Source organism: Parasteatoda tepidariorum, chromosome 4, assembly GCF_043381705.1.
Source record: "Parasteatoda tepidariorum isolate YZ-2023 chromosome 4, CAS_Ptep_4.0, whole genome shotgun sequence".
Lineage (NCBI taxonomy): Eukaryota > Metazoa > Arthropoda > Arachnida > Araneae > Theridiidae > Parasteatoda > Parasteatoda tepidariorum.
Window position 1 is genome coordinate 1726405 of NC_092207.1, and position 18346 is coordinate 1744750.

The following is an 18346-nucleotide window of genomic DNA, read 5'->3' on the forward strand; positions in this document are numbered from 1 at the left end:
AAAAGTACTTTTTTACATACAGAAAAATCAATGTAACTTCTGAAATAATAGTTTTATTGACTTTGATTTTGTCTTATTCATTTAAGCTTGAGACAAAAATAAACAATAGTATTTTAGGAGGGATATGATACCTCACTTGTCTAGGTAATAATATTAAATGTGTAAAAGCACAAAATCGAACTTTTAATGCCTAAAATTATCAGAACTATTTTTGTTATATAACCATCCTTAAACAAGCCGACCTAATCTTTAGATTGGGACTATTAATGTTCAACTACATAGCCTCATAGCTTAGAACCCAATCCAGAAGACAAGGGAAATTCTGGATTGAGTATTAGGAACAATTTGGTTTCATGGAGGATTTTTTTATTGAACTAACCCTCATTTGCTTTACATGGAGAGGAAAACCTCCCAAAATTAGCCTGACAGCAAAGGGACGCTAACCCATGATCCGTCTACCACTGATGATATTTTACGTCAGTACTGTGGTCGGTGCGAACCTGGTGCTGATTTCAAATTGCCGTGATTCGAACCTGATCCACCTCATTAGGAGGCTAGTTAGGAACTATTGTTCTGATTTTTTTGTGTCTCATTTGATTCAGGTAAAAAGAAATTGTATTATTAATTAATACAAGACAATCTTTCTACAGCATAGTGTCTTACTGTAGCAAATTTTTTTAACATATTTTTGTTTTTCTTTTTTGACCTTTGTTGAAATTTTGATTTTCTTCATTTTTGAAGAAAGATGGAATTTATGTGCAAGAAATTCTATCCTACTCCTGTTTGTTTCTAAAAACACTCTCGCTATTCATTTCATACGATAACACACAACATTAGATTATTATATGTGAAAGATTCTATGTTCTCATTTTAAACACTCCTTTGTTACATGTATTGCCTAAATTTGAATTTAAAGTCATAATTACATACTTTTGAAATCATCATATGAGCTTAAAATTTTGTAACATTTACTTAACCGCTTGCCTGTTTATCCGGAGTTAATTCGGGTATGTATATATTGCAAAGATTTATTATCCCAAGTAATAAATATTTTGTTTTTTCACACTTTTATTGAGGCAGAAGCAAAAAAAAAAAATTATAATCTCTGCTGTGATTGGAAGTTAGCCGATTTTTGTTTGGGAGTTTTGCTATTTATGGGACTGCAGACGTGTTTTGTATAATTGTATGTACGATGGTTGCATTTTTAAAAAAATGGCGTTCGTGAGCGAAAGTGAAAGTAATGCAGATGATTTTTTCAGATTATGAAGATGTGAACATATACAAAGACTAATATTTAACTTTTTTCATTTGCTCGAGGTAATTTGGGATTGTAAACCGATGGTAAATTAAATATTTTTTGCACATAAAAAAAAAATTTCAATTTCAACTTAGAACTTGTGTGTTATCTTATGTTTTAGTTCCTAATTAATGAAAATTAGTTATTAATGAAATAAAAAAAATATGTTGATTTTTGCATTTTTTTCCCCAAAAAAAATTGGCAAACTTCCAATCACAGCATAGATTATTATTATTTTTTGTTTTGCTTCTGCCCTAATAAAAGCGTGATAAAGCAAAATATTTATTACTTGGGATAAAAATGCTTTATTTTATGTGCATTAAGTTTTGGGGGGTAATAAAAATCCATTAAGTTAGTTAAAATTTTCGCATATCTTAAAAATGCTTTATTTTATGTAAATGAAGATATTTTGTTCGATTTTAAGCTGTATGACATGTTATAGGGACCCAAAACATTTCTGTGCCAGGGGGCCCTGTTTGCTAATTAAGACTGCTCTGACTTATTCATTATTTTTTCTTCTCGTTGCAGAATGGCTCTTTGTTTAAATATAAGTTGAGTGGTTACAAGTGCATGTTTGATGATGATTTTCATTACCTGGATTCAACACCCATCAAAATGCTGAGAACTGTATTACATAACCAAGAAGCTGTAATATTGCTTTCTATTTACTGTTGAAAATCTTTTAAACCACAGTTTGAATTTCTTTCAGGACTGGTTAAAAACTAGACGAAATGGAAAAGACTTCAAAATACCAATACAATAATTTAAAGTTGTGTTTCCCAAAGTGTGGTACAAGTACCCCTAGGGGTACAGAAACAGTTTAGCGGGGGTACGCGTTCTTATGCGAAATATCTTGCAAAAAACTAAAATTTCAAAACATTTTATTAAAACACAAAGCTAGCCATGAAAATTTACGATTACATATTTTTCTATTGGTTATTTTTTGGAGAGTTAACAGTTAATAATTAGTGGTGTCAACAGCCAATTGTGATTTTTAACTTTTGTGCAATTTTTATAGTAAAAAATACATTCAGTTTTTTATTAGTAGTACACAGCGTTACAAAATATTTAGAAAAGGTACACAAAAGTCATAAGTTAGGGAAACACTGATTTAAAGACATTATATGAGTAGTTAAAACTTAATTGTATAAACTTTAATGTTGTTCAAGATAGTTTAAAAAAAATTGCATTTACTTTAAGAAAAAGGAAACAAAATACTATTTTTATATTATTTTAGTTTCGTAAAGAATTTTAAAATATTTATTTATCAATATTTTTAGTATATTATCAAGACATTCTTTTGAGTTTGCATACTTAAATGTATTGCTTAAGAAAATTAATATGCTATTTATAATTGTGAATTGTATTTACAATTAAGATTATTCTTAGTACATGATTGATTTATTCAAATGTGTTTGTAAGATTCAAATGTTTTAACTGTTTAATTATAAGACTAGGTTCTACTATCATCCTTTACATAAGACTTGGAAACAAAACTTCAATTTTAATATATCTTAATAAATTCATACTATATGTATATTCATACATTACTCTCCGATTGATTTTAGTTTTCACAAATTAAAAAATTATTTATTATGTATTAAATTGCACAAAAATTCATTTAGTTCTACGTAACGTATTAAACTAGATTACAATTATAAACTGTTTGAAAAATAGTTTTAATATTTGATATATATATATATATATACAGACCCAGGCATGTGATTCTTCTGCTAATCTTAGAACTTTTGTGAGTCAATAATTTGTATTGCGACAAAATTTTCTTAAAATTCCACTAATTTAAAAATTTCACTTTGTTAGTTATGCAAAATCTTCTTAACAAGGCATTAATTCCAGCCTTATCTGCACCCCCTTTTTTATTTCGAAGTTCACATTCATGCACAATAACGACTTTTTTTTATGCAGATTTGATTGAACGCAACTTCGGATAAACTCGAAGAAAAAAAAATTTATAACTTTGACTAGAATCAATCAAGTACTGAAGCAAACGAAGGTATAAAATTGATAATTTTGAAAAGTTTTGTTAAGAGCAGTAATTTTGTCAAAAAAAAAGTTTTTAATAAATGTGATACATTTGTCCCCTTTCTTATTTGGCTATAATTAGATCACATCAATTTTTAATAAGTTAATATGACATTGAAATTTCGAATTGCCTTCTTCAGTTATAACTTTTTAATACGCTAAATATCATCGTAAATCCGTGTTTTGGTCTTTTTTTCAATGCAGTTAATGCAATTGATTTTCTCATGGCTTTTAAAATTCCCACCTTATTACGACGTTTAAATATATAGAGAGAATTTTTTTTAGCAATAATTTTTTTATGTGCTCGATTTGTGTCAGTACCATCATTCAATTATTTTATCTGCTATTATTGCTATGAATTTTTCAATGTTTTTCTTTTAAATCCCTATATTTTTTTATGCACTATTATTACAACACACAAAATTCAGTTTGTGCATTTATAAGTCACTTTTTGGCATGGCAATACCACTGTTTTTTTTTGTTATTGTTACTGATATCCGTGTGGTTTTTTAAATCCCAAAATTTTTATACGCAATTGTTACGACGCGATAAAAATTAGAACCCAAATTAGAATAAAAATTAGATTTGCTCAAAATCCTTGTGGCCTTTCGATTTAGTTCTTTTTGGCAGATATTACTGTTGATTTTCACATGATTTTTTTAAAAACTCTGTAGCACTAATATCTTCTCGCAAGACACTTTCAATAATGACAACGATGTATGTTATTAATTTAAGGTAACAAAAACGCTGTGTTTACAGAAGCAAAAAAATAATGTAATTTTTTTAATATGTTTGTTGTAATAGGTAGTTTTTTTTTAATTCTAATATTATGGGCAATATTCTCGGATTTTGTTGGGAAGGAAACGCACTAAGTATTTCCTTTTTCACATTTTGTAAATCATCATCACGTTAAAAGAAAAATTAAGTATCATGAAATCGTTAGGAGTAATTACCGAAAATAGGTCGACGACGAAATCACGCTAATTGGACTCTTCCAAAAGGAGTTACTTAAATGCATGTTTCGTGCTTCAAGATTTGATTGTTGTAATAAATAATATCGTATAAAAAATATAGGGATTTAAAAAATATGAGGAAATCAAAAGTAATGACCGACCAAAAAAAAAATCTATTGAATTAATGCCTTAAAAAGTAAACGATCAGAAGCGCGATTCGAATTTCCCATATCTAAGAGCTATGTAAAAATCAATGTCAATAACTGCTGAAAATACATTCAAAATAGGTTTAAAATGTAATTGAGTAATATAATAATATATATATCGGCATAATTTGAGTGCCTCGAAAAGTTATTATTTAAATGAGCGATTCAAATTTTACGAATAAATTTCTACAAAATTCATCTTCTTTACAGGTCATAGCTATGTCAAAGAAGAAGCAGTTCATAACTTGTTACTACCGAGGTTTTTTTCACCTTTTTCCATTAATATCTGAATTTACTTACGATTATTATGTTCTGTTCCCAGAAAAAGAGCACTGCCTTTTAGGATATAGAAATCATCGATTTGAGTAAGTACTGAATTTTTATTAGCATAAAATTTTTAGAAAAATTTAAAACTTTTTAATTTTTTCAAAATTGAGAGAACTTGATATAGTGTTGATGTACATTTTTAATGCATTGATATATACTTGATCTAATTATTCATTTATTGCTGTAACAAAGATTTCGAGTATTTATAAAATTAGAGAGTAGCATTTTATTTTTAGGAAAAAAATTCAATACTGCAGGGAACTATTAATCCGGTATCCAGAAAACCATGGGAAATTTTGCTCCGTTTTCCCGCCAATTTGAACTAGAACGATCGAGGAAGAAAAAGCAGAAATTTGATTCATCATTGAAGTTGAGTAGAAGAAAATGTAGGAGGAAAGGATTTGTTTCTCCTCATTTGTCAAGAGAAAACTTCAATATTTCTTTTATGACCTTGAAGATCGAGAGGGGGCAGGGAAGGGACAAATTTTTTATTTTCTCCTGTGTATCCTAAAGAATATTTGGTTTTCTGGAAAGCTGCCATCAATTAAACATAAAAGAGTTGCATACTGATTTCATTTTCTTGATTCATCTTCATTGTCAGAGAATTCAACACTTGATCAAATTGTTGGATTTCATTTTTCGTAACATTGTGATTTGCTCTTGCGCAATAGGGTATTAAAAAATATCCAATTTTTTTCCAAACCAACCTATCATTAGGTGCATCTTCAAGATTCTTCTATTGTTTTTAATCGTTTCTGAGTGCTGTCAATTGGATGTCTGAGTTGGAATTTGAAACTTCTGCATCAAGAGTATGGACATATTAGATTTTTTTTTAACCTGTAATTAATGTATATTGTATTTTTATACATTGATTGTTAAGATTACAAATTTTATTTTATTTTTCTTGTTAATTGTGATTCTATGGTAGGGAAAGTATTGCAAATTGATAAATTTTTCAGGCAGGGGGATGTAACAACTAATCTTCAACTACTGTTATTCCTTTATCTAAATCTTTTTCTTACTTTATTCAAAATTAAATGCTTTCTCACACTTAAATATTCACTTCCTGTCTCTTAATCTATTTTTGGCTTCATGTTGTGCATTAATTAATATTTTATAATTTTCCCTTTAATTGCTGGGATAAAGATTTTATTTTCTCTACCTTAATGAGCCAATTATAATTATTAATTTTTTTTTACTGTGACCTAACATAACAAAGGGATAAACTTGTGCTACTTTCTCTAGGATAAAAACTCAAGCACACAGATTTCAGAGCACAATTTGAGGCTTTTCAAACACAAAAATGACTTAAAAAAAGTTGTTTGTTTCTATCCAGCAGTCAGTTTTTCTTATCTCAAATATTTATAATTATCTTAATGTCTAATTATCTTTATTCACTTAAACATTTCAAGTTTTTTTTTCTCTTTAGGCCATAGCAATGTACAGTATATATATATACAGTTTACTCCATACTAATATACAACAGCTAAGTTTTGATTATTTTTCAGTAATGACTGATATTTATTTTACATAAAATATGGCTGAAGAGGCGAATATTCTGCTCTTCGTCCAAATCTCTATTCGTGCCATCCCTTTATGTATGCATACATATATCCAGGGTGCGTACAGACTCCTTGGAAATAAAATAGTCTCCAAGGAGTACTTGGAACTACTTAGATTTCTAAATTAATCCTTAGAAACTCCTTAGGTTACTGTGTTGCATAGATGAACTTACTAAGTACGCTGATGAATTTACTGTCCAAACAGGGAAATTTAATTATATGACTTAGCTGTCAAAATCTATTAGTTTTAGAAAAACTTTAAAAGAAAAAAATTTAATTGCAGGAGTTAGAAGAAAGAAATAACAGCAAATTTTAATTTTACATGTTACAAGTCAAATAAACTTAATTAATAATTTACTGTGATTTTTTTTTTTAAATTGTATAAAATGCCTTAGATTTTCTTATGTATTCAAATTTAAAAATATAAGATTGGTAGGTTCTTATGTTAATCTTTAACATCTGTACTTTAACAAGATTTATTAAAATATTTGTAACTGGAAAATGTATTTATGTGTAAAGGTGATAACTTTATTTATTTTTCTTGATGAAGTTTGACAAAGTCAAAATTTATTTCAAAAGGGCTAAGAAAAAAATATGCAAACTACACATTTTTGAGAGTTCCTTATAATAACTGCTTTTTAATTTTTAAAAAAAAAAACTGTCTAGTTATCTTTTACGCAAAGTTTTTTAATTTTTTATTAATCCTTAAAATTTTTGACTCCTTGGATTTCTTCTTCTGATCTCTGTATGAACCCTGATATCTCTTTATTTGTTCTTTGTCTGAACTCTCTTTCTTAATTCATTATCAAAACAAAACTTGTTCTCATAATTAGTATTCCCATCTCACCTGTTTTTTTTAGATAAATGCTCTCCAAGGGTAATTCCAAACTTTGTTTTTCTCTTTTGTTGTCGAACATGACTTCGTTTTCCAGAAAAAATGTTCTTCATTACCAGGCATAACCAATTCATTATCTTTTTTCCCTCTTACTATATTTGAACTATCCTAGAAGACTTCAGATGGACTCAGGATTGGACAAACAACGCATATATCGAGTGTGATAACCAATTATTAAAGTTAAATATCTTTTTGTAGAATTTTATTAATTACGACCACCTACACTATCTATTGCAATTTTTTCGAATTTTTTGTCAATTAGAGGCATTGTGACATAAGAAACTTTAACAAATGTTTTTGTTATTTCTTTATTCAAATTCTCTTTCTTAATTCCATATTCAAAATGAAACTTGTTCTCATAATTAGTATTCACATCCAGTATCTTAGCTCTGTTTTAGATTAAATAATGTAATAATTATAAGTTTTTCCTTTAAAGAAATCCCATGAGAATCTTCTCATTACATATTCTAGCTTATCATTATTGTTACATTATCTCTTGTTAGACAGGTTATCTGGGCAATCTTTCTCTTTTAAAATCCTTAAAGTAAAAGCACATAGTTTTTAGTTTAATTTGTTGCTGTTCTTTCGATATGAGGTAATAAAATATATAGAATTTTTTAGTTGTCTTGCAGGATCCAGAAAATCCTCAGCGGCCATGTCGTATGATTATGTGACATGTAAAAGATACCTGGAGTGCCTTATTGGCTCTTGGCATTTCCGGTAAAATTAAATTCCTAGTGCACTTTTGTATCCAAATAGAGTCTCGGTGCTGCCATCTGGTGTGGCAGAAACTAGACGTCCAAATTAACATGGCCAACGGTATCTCACCCATTGTGGTGGTCCTGAAAAAGTGGACTTCTGGAGAACGCACTAGGTCTGCTCATCGGGAAAACTGATTGTTCAGCTCATAGGAAATTATAAAAAAATTTTAGTTGTCTTGCCTGATCCTGTGTCCATCGTATGACTGCCACCATGCTGTAACTTATCTAAATATATTTTTTTTTCTGAAAATTAACTTTATGTGTGCACACTCGAAATTTTTACAAGTAACTGTGAGAGTGTAATTAAAACCAAGAATTTTGACTTTTCTTAACTATATTTGAACTTTAGAGCATTAATAAAATTAAATTTGTGTTTTATTGAAATTCTTAAAGTTAAATATTGTGTAAGCTGTAAAAAAGAAACAATGAGTTGTATAATATTTTAATTTTCTATATGTTTTATTTTTTGCCAACTTCTCTTTTTAATAACAAAAAAAATTTAAGCTGATTCTAGTGTTCCTTTATAGTGTGGTTTGTAATTGTTTATTTTTTGTTGCAGCTTTATTTCTCTCCCTGAATCTGGATACCTGTTTGCACAATCCAAATTTAAACTTGAAAATACCCCATGCAAGATCATCCTTGATGAATGTTGGAAAAAAATAATTGTTCTAGAAAGAGAGAAAGTATTTTCTAAAAAAATTAACGACAAAAAAAAAGGAGACTTGGTAATACATTTAATATTGCTTTTTTCATATAGTTGGTTGTTTTTAAATAAAATGTCCTTTTTTCTTTTTGCAGTTTTATTGATAGATTAAATGTAAATTTTTAATGCATAAAAACTAATATTTAAGCAAAACAAAGAATCCATAGCAAGACTGGTTAGGTAGAATTTAAACTTTAAAAAAATCTGAATTTTGTTTCCTTATTCTAATTTTCTTAATATACAATTCTATTTCTAAAATGCAATTTTTAATGGCCACTCAAAAGGATTTTAGAGACATAGTTATCAACCATTTGCCTTTTTTCTTCTTTTGTTAAAAATTTTAAACTAGTGTTTGGTTAGTTTAATTCCTCCGTTACTTGTTTCTTTACCTAGTAATTGTTTTTCTAAAAACTAACTTGAGTTTTTAAGTTCTGCTGTTAGAGCAGTTTTCAAAATGTGTTATTAATCTAATAATAATGAATCTAAACTTAGATCTGTGATATGAATTAAGTTTAAATTTAATTCACATTCAAAATTTTTAGAGTAATTTTATAATTCTGTCTGGGCATTAATCAAAGTTGGAAAAAACTTGTCTGAACTAAAACTGTTTCTTTCTCCCTTTTTTTCAAGCCATTTTTTTAATTTAAGATAACTGTTAAATAATGCTGACTAGACTGTGTAGGGGTCTGGGAACTGTTTTTGCTTCAGAAAGGTTCTGGGTTCGAATCCCCTCATGGCTTGGATGTTCTTTCGTTCTCTGTACTATCCTGTCCTTGCTGTTTGAGCAATGTTGGCCCACCTAATATGGTGCCCTTGAAAGAGCGGCCACCAAATCTGCCCTGTAAATTCCTGAATTGACAAAATGTTAACTCAGGTGGGCATTGAAAAAAAAAAAAATTAAAATAATATTTAAAGTCTCAATTTAAAGGTAACAAAACTATTCAAAAGTTTTTCATAAAAACATTTGTTAACTGAATCAATGTTTCCTATAATTAATATTTTAATTTTAAAATGTCTTTTTTTTTTTTGTTCCGTAAATATTACATAATTCCGTAATATTACATATTCCGTAAATATTACATATTACTTTAATACTCTGATTGTGTGCAATATGAAAATGTTATACTTCAATGGTATTTACATCGAAAGCTTGATTTAATAGTTTGAATTGAAAATTAATTTGAAAATAATGGATAAAAGGCTGCTTATAAAATGCTATTATATTTTATGTAAATACATTGTATTTTATGTATATTTTATAGAAATATTAATATTATTGTCTTTTAGTACTAATGGTTTTGTAATAAATAAAGAATAAACTATTTATTTTAACATAGTGGATATAGTGGAGCAATATAAGCTTATAAACATAATGGTGCATTAAATTTAAAAAAATATGCAACTAAAATTTTTTTAATGAATTTTGAATATTTTCTGTCAAAATGCTTGTTTTTACTAAAGTATTCACTTTGAAAATGTTACAAAAATCAATGAAAATATAATGTATATATAATGTAATAATGTTTGCACTGATAATTTAAAAAAAAAAAGTTTAAAATTCATAAAGCATTTCCTCCAACCCATTCATCCTTTAGATTTTAGAAAACATAGTATAGTGAAAAAAAATTTAAAAAACCTTAAACTTGCTTACATTGATTTATTTTATAAAGATATTTTGGTACTTTTGCACTATTGCAACCATATTAGCAACATAACAGCAGCTGCACAAAAAAAATTCAAAATATCCCAGCTAGCTCACGCTAATAAATAATACAATAGTAAATAGTAATAACAATAAGTTAATGAATGAAAAAAATAAAGGAAAATAATACCAAGAAAAAATTATACACTAAGGAAAAAAATAAATCAAGAATATCAGTATATACAATTATTAATTAATAAATTTAATAATATATTAATTAAATGACTGCTTGTTACTTTGGTGCCTTTTGGGATACCAGTTTATCATGTTATGTCCAAAATTGTAAGTTTTTGTTTACCATAGTAAGTACGTATCGATACTTTTGTAGTAATGCAATGATCTGTAAACATTTAAAAATTACATATTTCTTTTTATTTAGAATAATGTAAGTTCATATTAGCTATTAAACCTAAAAGTGAGAAATTTTTATGAAAAATTTGGTATTTGTCATTTGGATCTATTCAAACTAAAAGCATTTTTATAAATATATAACCATTTATTTTAATCCAGTCAACTCTGGCATTAGCATAAAATATTGCAAAAGTTTTTATGAATACCTTAAAATACTATTTTTTCTAACTCAGAGGGTCAGTTGTGGGCATCCATGCTGTTAGCTAAGTCCATGTAACCAGAAGAAAAATAATTAATCCATCATCCCAACATTTTCACATTTCTGCTAGCTATAGATATTTTATATTGTGCATGACTGTTTTATCTGATTTTATTCATTCTTATTTCTTACCCATGTACCGTTTTACATTTTTTGTGTATTTTATGTAATTATGCCTTTTATCTAATTTTATTGACTTTTAAGTGTACGTGTCTGTGATTAATTATTTTATTGGTTTCATTTATTTTATAAAGATGAAATTGTAGTGTGCGCCTTTGATCTGCTTTGACAAGTTTGGCGCACCATATCCTCCTTTGGATCTTGTGGCATAAAACTTTACATTCAAGCAATCAATCTGAAAAAAATATATTTTTTAAGATAATCAAGTTTCAACTGAAATTACTGAGAACATTTTATTTTAAAATGCAGTTGATATTATAAACTAAAATTTAGGGAGAGAAAAAAATTTCAAATTTTATACACTTTATAAATGCTCTAAATTTAAATTGATTACAACATTTATATTTATTTTTACTAAATTTACTTTTGACATTACATTTAAACATGAGCTACAATGTTTAATTTACAGAAAAAATTTTTAAATATTATCGTATTTTCTTGATTAACGAAATTCGTAGTTAAATATTCATCATAGTTTAAAAGCTTACAAAATTTTTGTAACTTTCTATATTTCTATTATTTGCTTTAAAATTCATTTTAAAATATCAATAATTTTTGAAAGGTCTATTGATTATTACTAAGGCCCAGATTTTGATGACATTTGCATTTTTGGACATTTTTCGTCCTTTAGAGCATTTTTTTAGATTTATAGGGCATTTTTCTTTAANTATAGAGGTGGTCACTTTACGAAGACTCTTTAAAAAGGACTCTTGAAATAAAACTTGTAGAAAATGGTCACCTTACTCAGGCGTTCACTTTACCCAGGTGGTCACTTTTACAGGTTCCACTGTATTATCGTATTTTCTTGATTAACGAAATTCGTAGTTAAATATTCAACATAGTTTAAAAGCTTACAAAATTTTTGTAACTTTCTATATTTTTCTTATTTACTTTAAAATTCATTTTAAAATATCAATAATTTTTGAAAGGTCTATTGATTATTACCTTATTGAGTGATGGTCATTCACATCAAAATATGGGACTAGGAAACTACTTCAATCATAACGCTTACTCCTAACAACATATGAATAAGGGTCTGTGATAATTTAGAAAAGGGTTCAATATACAATACCTTTCCTCTTCTTATCGACATGTGAGGGTGCAATTTATAAAAACCAAGCGTTATCTTCACAATAAGCTTCTACCCAGCCAAAAATAATTTGCTAAAACATATAACAATTTTTGCCAGGATTATATTTGAGATTGATTTATTAGTGGCGACTAAGTAAAATAAAATGGATACCAAAAAAATATCACTATTTTTCGCCACTCACCGCCTCTTTTTGTTCTCCCATCTTCTCTCCTTAGTTCCTGGAAATGCACTCGCATAATATGCATACGAAAAAACTTTTAATAACTTCTGCTTATTTTTAAATTAAATGTTTGCGATTTTGTATCGTAATGAATTTCCTATATGACATCTTTCAATAGGCTAAATTTAAGCATAATAAAATTCAATCCTAATTTTTTTTTTCAGTCCTGCTTAAATGAAAAAATTTTATTTTTTCATTATCGTCTGTTATGATGTTCTTTAATGGCTTTTCCTGCCCCTTTTTACTGACAGTCTGTTTCAGCATCTTTTATAGTTTGTCTATGTAAACAACTTCCCTAGCCATTTATCTGGACTCGTGGCAGTGACTGTGGTTACGAGGTATAACTATTTCAAGTAGGAATGTGGGATCCCTGTTTAGGACATTAGTATTGTGGTTATGGCTTGGATCTGCGAAAGAAAGGGAATATTTTTTTTTCTGTGATCAGTTGTGTTACCCCTAGAATGAAGAAAAATGAGAATTCGCGCCTGAAGCATTGTTTATAGCATTTCTTTTTTTTATCATTTCAGTTTTTTAAAAGATTCGATTTCAGAAAAGTTTTTCAAAAAATTTATGTGCTTTTTTGTGTTTTATTATTTTGGGGGGAATTTAATCGCTATTAGTCTAAATACTCAAAGAAGTTAATTTGAAATTATTGTTTCTATGAATAACGGTTGGTAAAAATAAAAGATAAAGTTTTATAAAATTAATTCTATGTACACATTTTAATGATAAATAACTCATCTGTAAAGTTTGCTATTCATTGTATATTGATTTTTAAGAAAGACAGAAAAAGTAAAAATAAATTTGCTAATAAAAACAGCCAGAATTATTTTTCAATAAATGGTGAGAAAATTATTGAGGTTAACTTAAAATAAAAATAAGAAAATATTAGTAAAACAAACTTTGATAACTTCAGATGTTTTGATGAATGTTGATAAAAAATTATTGTTGATAGTTTTAGATTTCATCCTAGTTGCAATAATATGAAAATTTAAAAATTAAACCATTTTAAAATCAGTTAACGCTCATAATAAATAGAGTAAATGGTGAGAAACTAGCCTGAAATTAAAACGTAGCTTTAAAAAAAATGCATTACCCTTATTTGCAGAATATGTTCAAGGTTTGCTTTCTTCTTTTTTTGTGTACTAAAAAATAGCAAACGATTGCGTAAATAGTATCATTTTAAGTAAATTGCATAAAGAGCATCATTTCAAATCCATGTGATTCTAAAAAAAGTTTTTAAATCAGATTAAATTAGTATCCTACTGGCAGCTGTGTCAGACAATCTGGTAAACTTCCTATCTAATCTATCATAAAAGCTCTCCTCTCTAAAATGCACTATTCTTGTTTTAATAGCAGCAGCCAGCATTAGACTTTGTGGACAAACTGTAAGATCGTGCTAGCTTTGCTTTTTATTGAGGCCGTAAAATAGAATTAGTTATTGACAAAAAGAAACTCCTCAAAGATTGGACTGATGTTTGGTTTTGTTTCTTTGATGAAAAATGAAAAGGCAGGTGCAGAATTTTGTCTTTGGTGCACCTGTACCAAATGACAATTAAACGGAAAGAGTAATGCCAAAAATAGTAAATAAACCCTCAACAGTATTTCCAAAATGAAGTTTGACAGTACAATTTTTAAAAAAAATTTCACAATGATTTGAAGGATAAGATTTACCTAAAAAAAATTTAAATTGAGTAAAGGAAAATCAAATGCAAAAGATGAAAATAAAAAATATGAATGAATGAAACTATGAATGAAGAATGAACAATAGAAGAATGGAGAGATAAAGCTGAGAGTTGCAGAAATTCTGAACTTAATATTTTGTTCAATAAAAAGGGTTAATTTTCCAGAGTTAGTTCTTACAAAAGTTACAAATTACTGATACAAAAGTTAAAATTGATTGTGAGCGAAACAAGTCTAAAATCGAATTTATTATATATTATTTTTTCTTTTTTTTTAATTATTATTTTTAAAAAAACGTGATATTATAATAATAATATAAATATAAAATGTTTTTAAACTAAGGAAAAAAGTTTTTTATAACAATTTAGAAGCAAAATCATTAAAATACTTTTAAAGCATAAAATTGCCAGTGGATGGAAAAAAGCTGCCACCAATAAATTTCATTGTTTTACCCTTTAGTGGGGGTCATTATACTTGATAATATACTTAACAAATATCACACTAAATAAGTTGTATTTTACTGTATGAAATCTTTTTAGAAAAAGCAATCTGTTATTTTAACACATTTAAACAGTGCTAAACTTATTAAGCTATCCTTAAAATAATTTATTAAATTTTTTAAAGCAATTTCTTATGTATTTATGAAATACTTTTGCTGCAAAATGAGAGAAATATCAAACAAATGAAATCTCTATAACAATTGCAACACAAGTAATTTTCCTCATTGTTCCTTTATTGTTTTTCAGTTTAACTGATGTTCTAAAATTCAATGAAAATATCATTTTAGTTGTAATATTTTTGATTACTAGAATATCTTGCATATGTTAGGAATATTTCGTGCATATAACATAAATAACTTATTTAAAAACCTTAACTTATAGTTATAATTTAACTAAAACAGAAATTATATCCAATTCCTCAGTTATTAATTTTCTTGTGAATTTTTTTTATTCCCAATATAAAAAGATAGCTTCTTATTTATGGCTAGTCCAAGGATCAGGGTTCTAATTCAGATTTTTCTTTAATTATAATTCTTTCATTTATAATGTATGTTTTTTATTTCATATCAAGTAATCTTATGGATATTTTGATAATTTTCACATTTGGTGACTTAGATTCTTTTTCTGAGGTATTTTAAGTATGTAACTTTAAATATTATTTTGTAGACATTAATATCTGAGGATGGAGAAGATGAGCCGATCGAGGAAATGAAAAGTGGGTGGATTTCTTTAATTGAAATAATTGACCCTTTTGATTTTAAAAAGAAATACTCAGTTCCTTTAGAAGGGAATGCATATGCAATGAGGTGAGTAAAAATAAATCGAAATTCTTAATATAGGCTTTAGTTTTGTTTTATTAGTAGAGATTGCCACATGCAACTGAAGAACCAAGGTAAGCGACAAAAAATTCGAAATTGAGATTTTTATATATTTGACATCTTTGTATGAATAGCTGCATATTGCAAATCTTTAATTTGAATCAGAAAATATCGTAACTCTAAATTACAATTGAAAAAATGATATAATGTAGCTATGTTTTAATTTAAAATAATAGCTTTAATTTTTTTTACTTTTCATTTATCATAATATTTATTGATGATGGATAAATTTTCAAATCGTGAGATTTTAATATTGTTACAAAAGATGAATGAAAATATTAACTATATGAAAAACAGATATTATTAATAATTGGATTAATCAAAGTTGCTTTTACCCGGTTTACACTACACAGATGTTTCGTAATGTTAGGCGCTACTGCCAGTTATATCCCTGCACTTTTTTTTTGAAAAAAATTTAAGGGCACACATAGACACGGTACATCTTACACTGATGTTTTTTTCTTAGTTTAAGTGCTTTGAAAAACGAAAAATTGAAAATATGAACGAGAATTAAAACCGCCTAGCACAAGCATGCATACATATGAGCAGGGTGCACAAATGTCGGGTGTCTGCATCATCTGAAGTAAACTGACTGATATTGTCTACCTGATTGAGCAGGAAATGACCAATATGCAAGCATATTGGAAACCCTGGCTAAATGCGTTGGAAATTATTACAAAACCAACGATAAAATATTCAATTTAGCTGCATTTTATCATACATGAATTAAATGGTGAAGATAATGTTCCAAAGAGGGGTTAAAATTAATTCTTCCAAATTCTTTCACAGATGATAAATAGGTGTTGATTTCTTTCAATCATCTGCAGTAGAGAGGAAATTACTATTAAAACCTCTTGCATGAGACACTCTTCCTCTTGATAAAAAAAAAATTACATCCTAAAAAATCTTAAAGATTGACTCCTGAACCTCAACTATTATTTTGGAACAATTTAAAGACATCTGAAACATCCAAAGATTTAATTGATGACTGATCAAGTAACTTTATGTAAATAAATGCTATATTGTAAGTATAGTTGAAGGAAATTTCTTTAATCATAATTCAGTAATATTATCACAATATTTATTTATGATAAGTTGTGGATAAAAATATAGTTAAAAAATACAATGCAAATATTGAAAATAAGGAAAACAAATACAAGAAAAGTATTAAAGTTATTTTGAAAATAAATAAATAAAAATAAACTTGTCATTCTGCGGCATGCACGCAACTCATAAAGAGGTAAAGTGATGCGTGGGTTATGTTGATTTGTAATAAGCTGTACCAAAGTATAATCGGTTGGAGAAAATTATAACTTCTAACTTGTTTAAAACTATTTTTGTAAAACAAATTAGCAAATTTTTTCTCATATTTTTAATGTAATATCAAGGAAGGTGTATAACAAATTTGAAATATTTTGAATCGATAGTAATGAAATGGTAAGAAAAATAGCTGTTAAGCCGTTTTTCTCGAAATCTTGCTGGAATCACTTACATTGTTTTGTTGTTTTCAAATGAACGGCATTATACCCATTGTACTTCGTTGATATTTACTTTCATCCAAAATTATTTAATATAACCTGAGGATGTCTTGTGGCAAATTATTTAGATATTGCTGCTTATGTGGTGATTTGGATGTTTGAATCAATTTATTTTTAGCTATAATGTATTTAATACCATGCATGTTGCACATCAAAAAGGTTCCAAGGCTTTTTCTTCTTGGCACTACAGCCCATAGCAAGGTAAGACTGTCCCAACAAGTTTTTTCCATCAGAATCTATCAGATGCATGCTACTTCTAATTAGTCACCTTTATTATTGTTAAATCTTCCTCCATGGACTAGCCATCAGTGTCATTAAACTATCTGAGTGTTGGCCTTGCCTGTTTTCTAATGCCACTTGGTTTGTTGAAAGTTAGCTGCTTTCATAGTATGTGTATACACAGGGTGTCCCAAAAGTTTGATGAATTTCAAAAAATCTGAAAATTCATGACGGAAATATTTTCGAAATATCTATTCAATAATATTTTACCTTCCTAGCTCAACCCCCTAAGGGTTGGGTGGCCACATTAAAGGAACCCCAATATTTTTATGGCAGAATTGGAAACTTCATTAAAAAATAAAAAATACTCCGATTTGACCTGTCTTCTATTTATTTGTTTATAGTATTTAAGTTTATAGATGGCACTGGCTGGTGACCATTAGTAAATTTTTCGAAAAAGTTTATTGGGAAACTTTTTGTTATTAACTATTAAATTTTTAAGCTATGAAATTTGTCATAATGAATTAAAATTAAAAAACAAATGGCACTAACTAAATTTTAAATACTTAGCTTTTAATATTAGACACACAAAAAAAAAAATTATTTCAAACTTTTCAGAAAAAGTAACTCTTGTAAATATTATGAATTTCCATTAAATAAATGCATATTTTTCTACTCCAATTTGGCTAACAAAGTATAACATCTTTATTAATCCGACGCTCAGGTTTTGCCAATATAATTCTGACCACACAAATTTTTTTAGCATTTAAGATATTTAAAAAATAAACCTAATAACAAAAAATTTCCTTTCCAATTTTGCAATTTTCATTTTGGACAAAATTATTGAAATTGTAAAATAAATGAGTTATATTAATTTACAGTAACATGTTGCATATTGAAAAAAAAATTGTCCAGAAATTTATCTTTAATTAAAACAAGTGGACACTCTTTTATAATATGTATTACTTCATTTAGG

The 18346-nt window shown here is 27.5% G+C and overlaps 1 protein-coding gene across 5 annotated transcripts in view; it reads left to right on the top strand.

Annotated features, from left to right (window-relative positions):
• The window catches only part of LOC107450605 (splicing factor 3B subunit 3), a 71040-nt gene that overhangs the window by 30235 nt on the left and 22459 nt on the right, over positions 1–18346 (top strand). For all 5 annotated transcript variants that reach the window (XM_043056556.2, XM_071179338.1, XM_071179339.1 and 2 more), the window contains 4 exons: positions 1826–1945; positions 4710–4864; positions 8604–8769; positions 15402–15541. In XM_043056556.2, coding sequence (XP_042912490.1) covers positions 1826–1945; positions 4710–4864; positions 8604–8769; positions 15402–15541 — 581 coding nt within the window. The remainder of the gene's footprint in view (positions 1–1825; positions 1946–4709; positions 4865–8603; positions 8770–15401; positions 15542–18346) is intronic.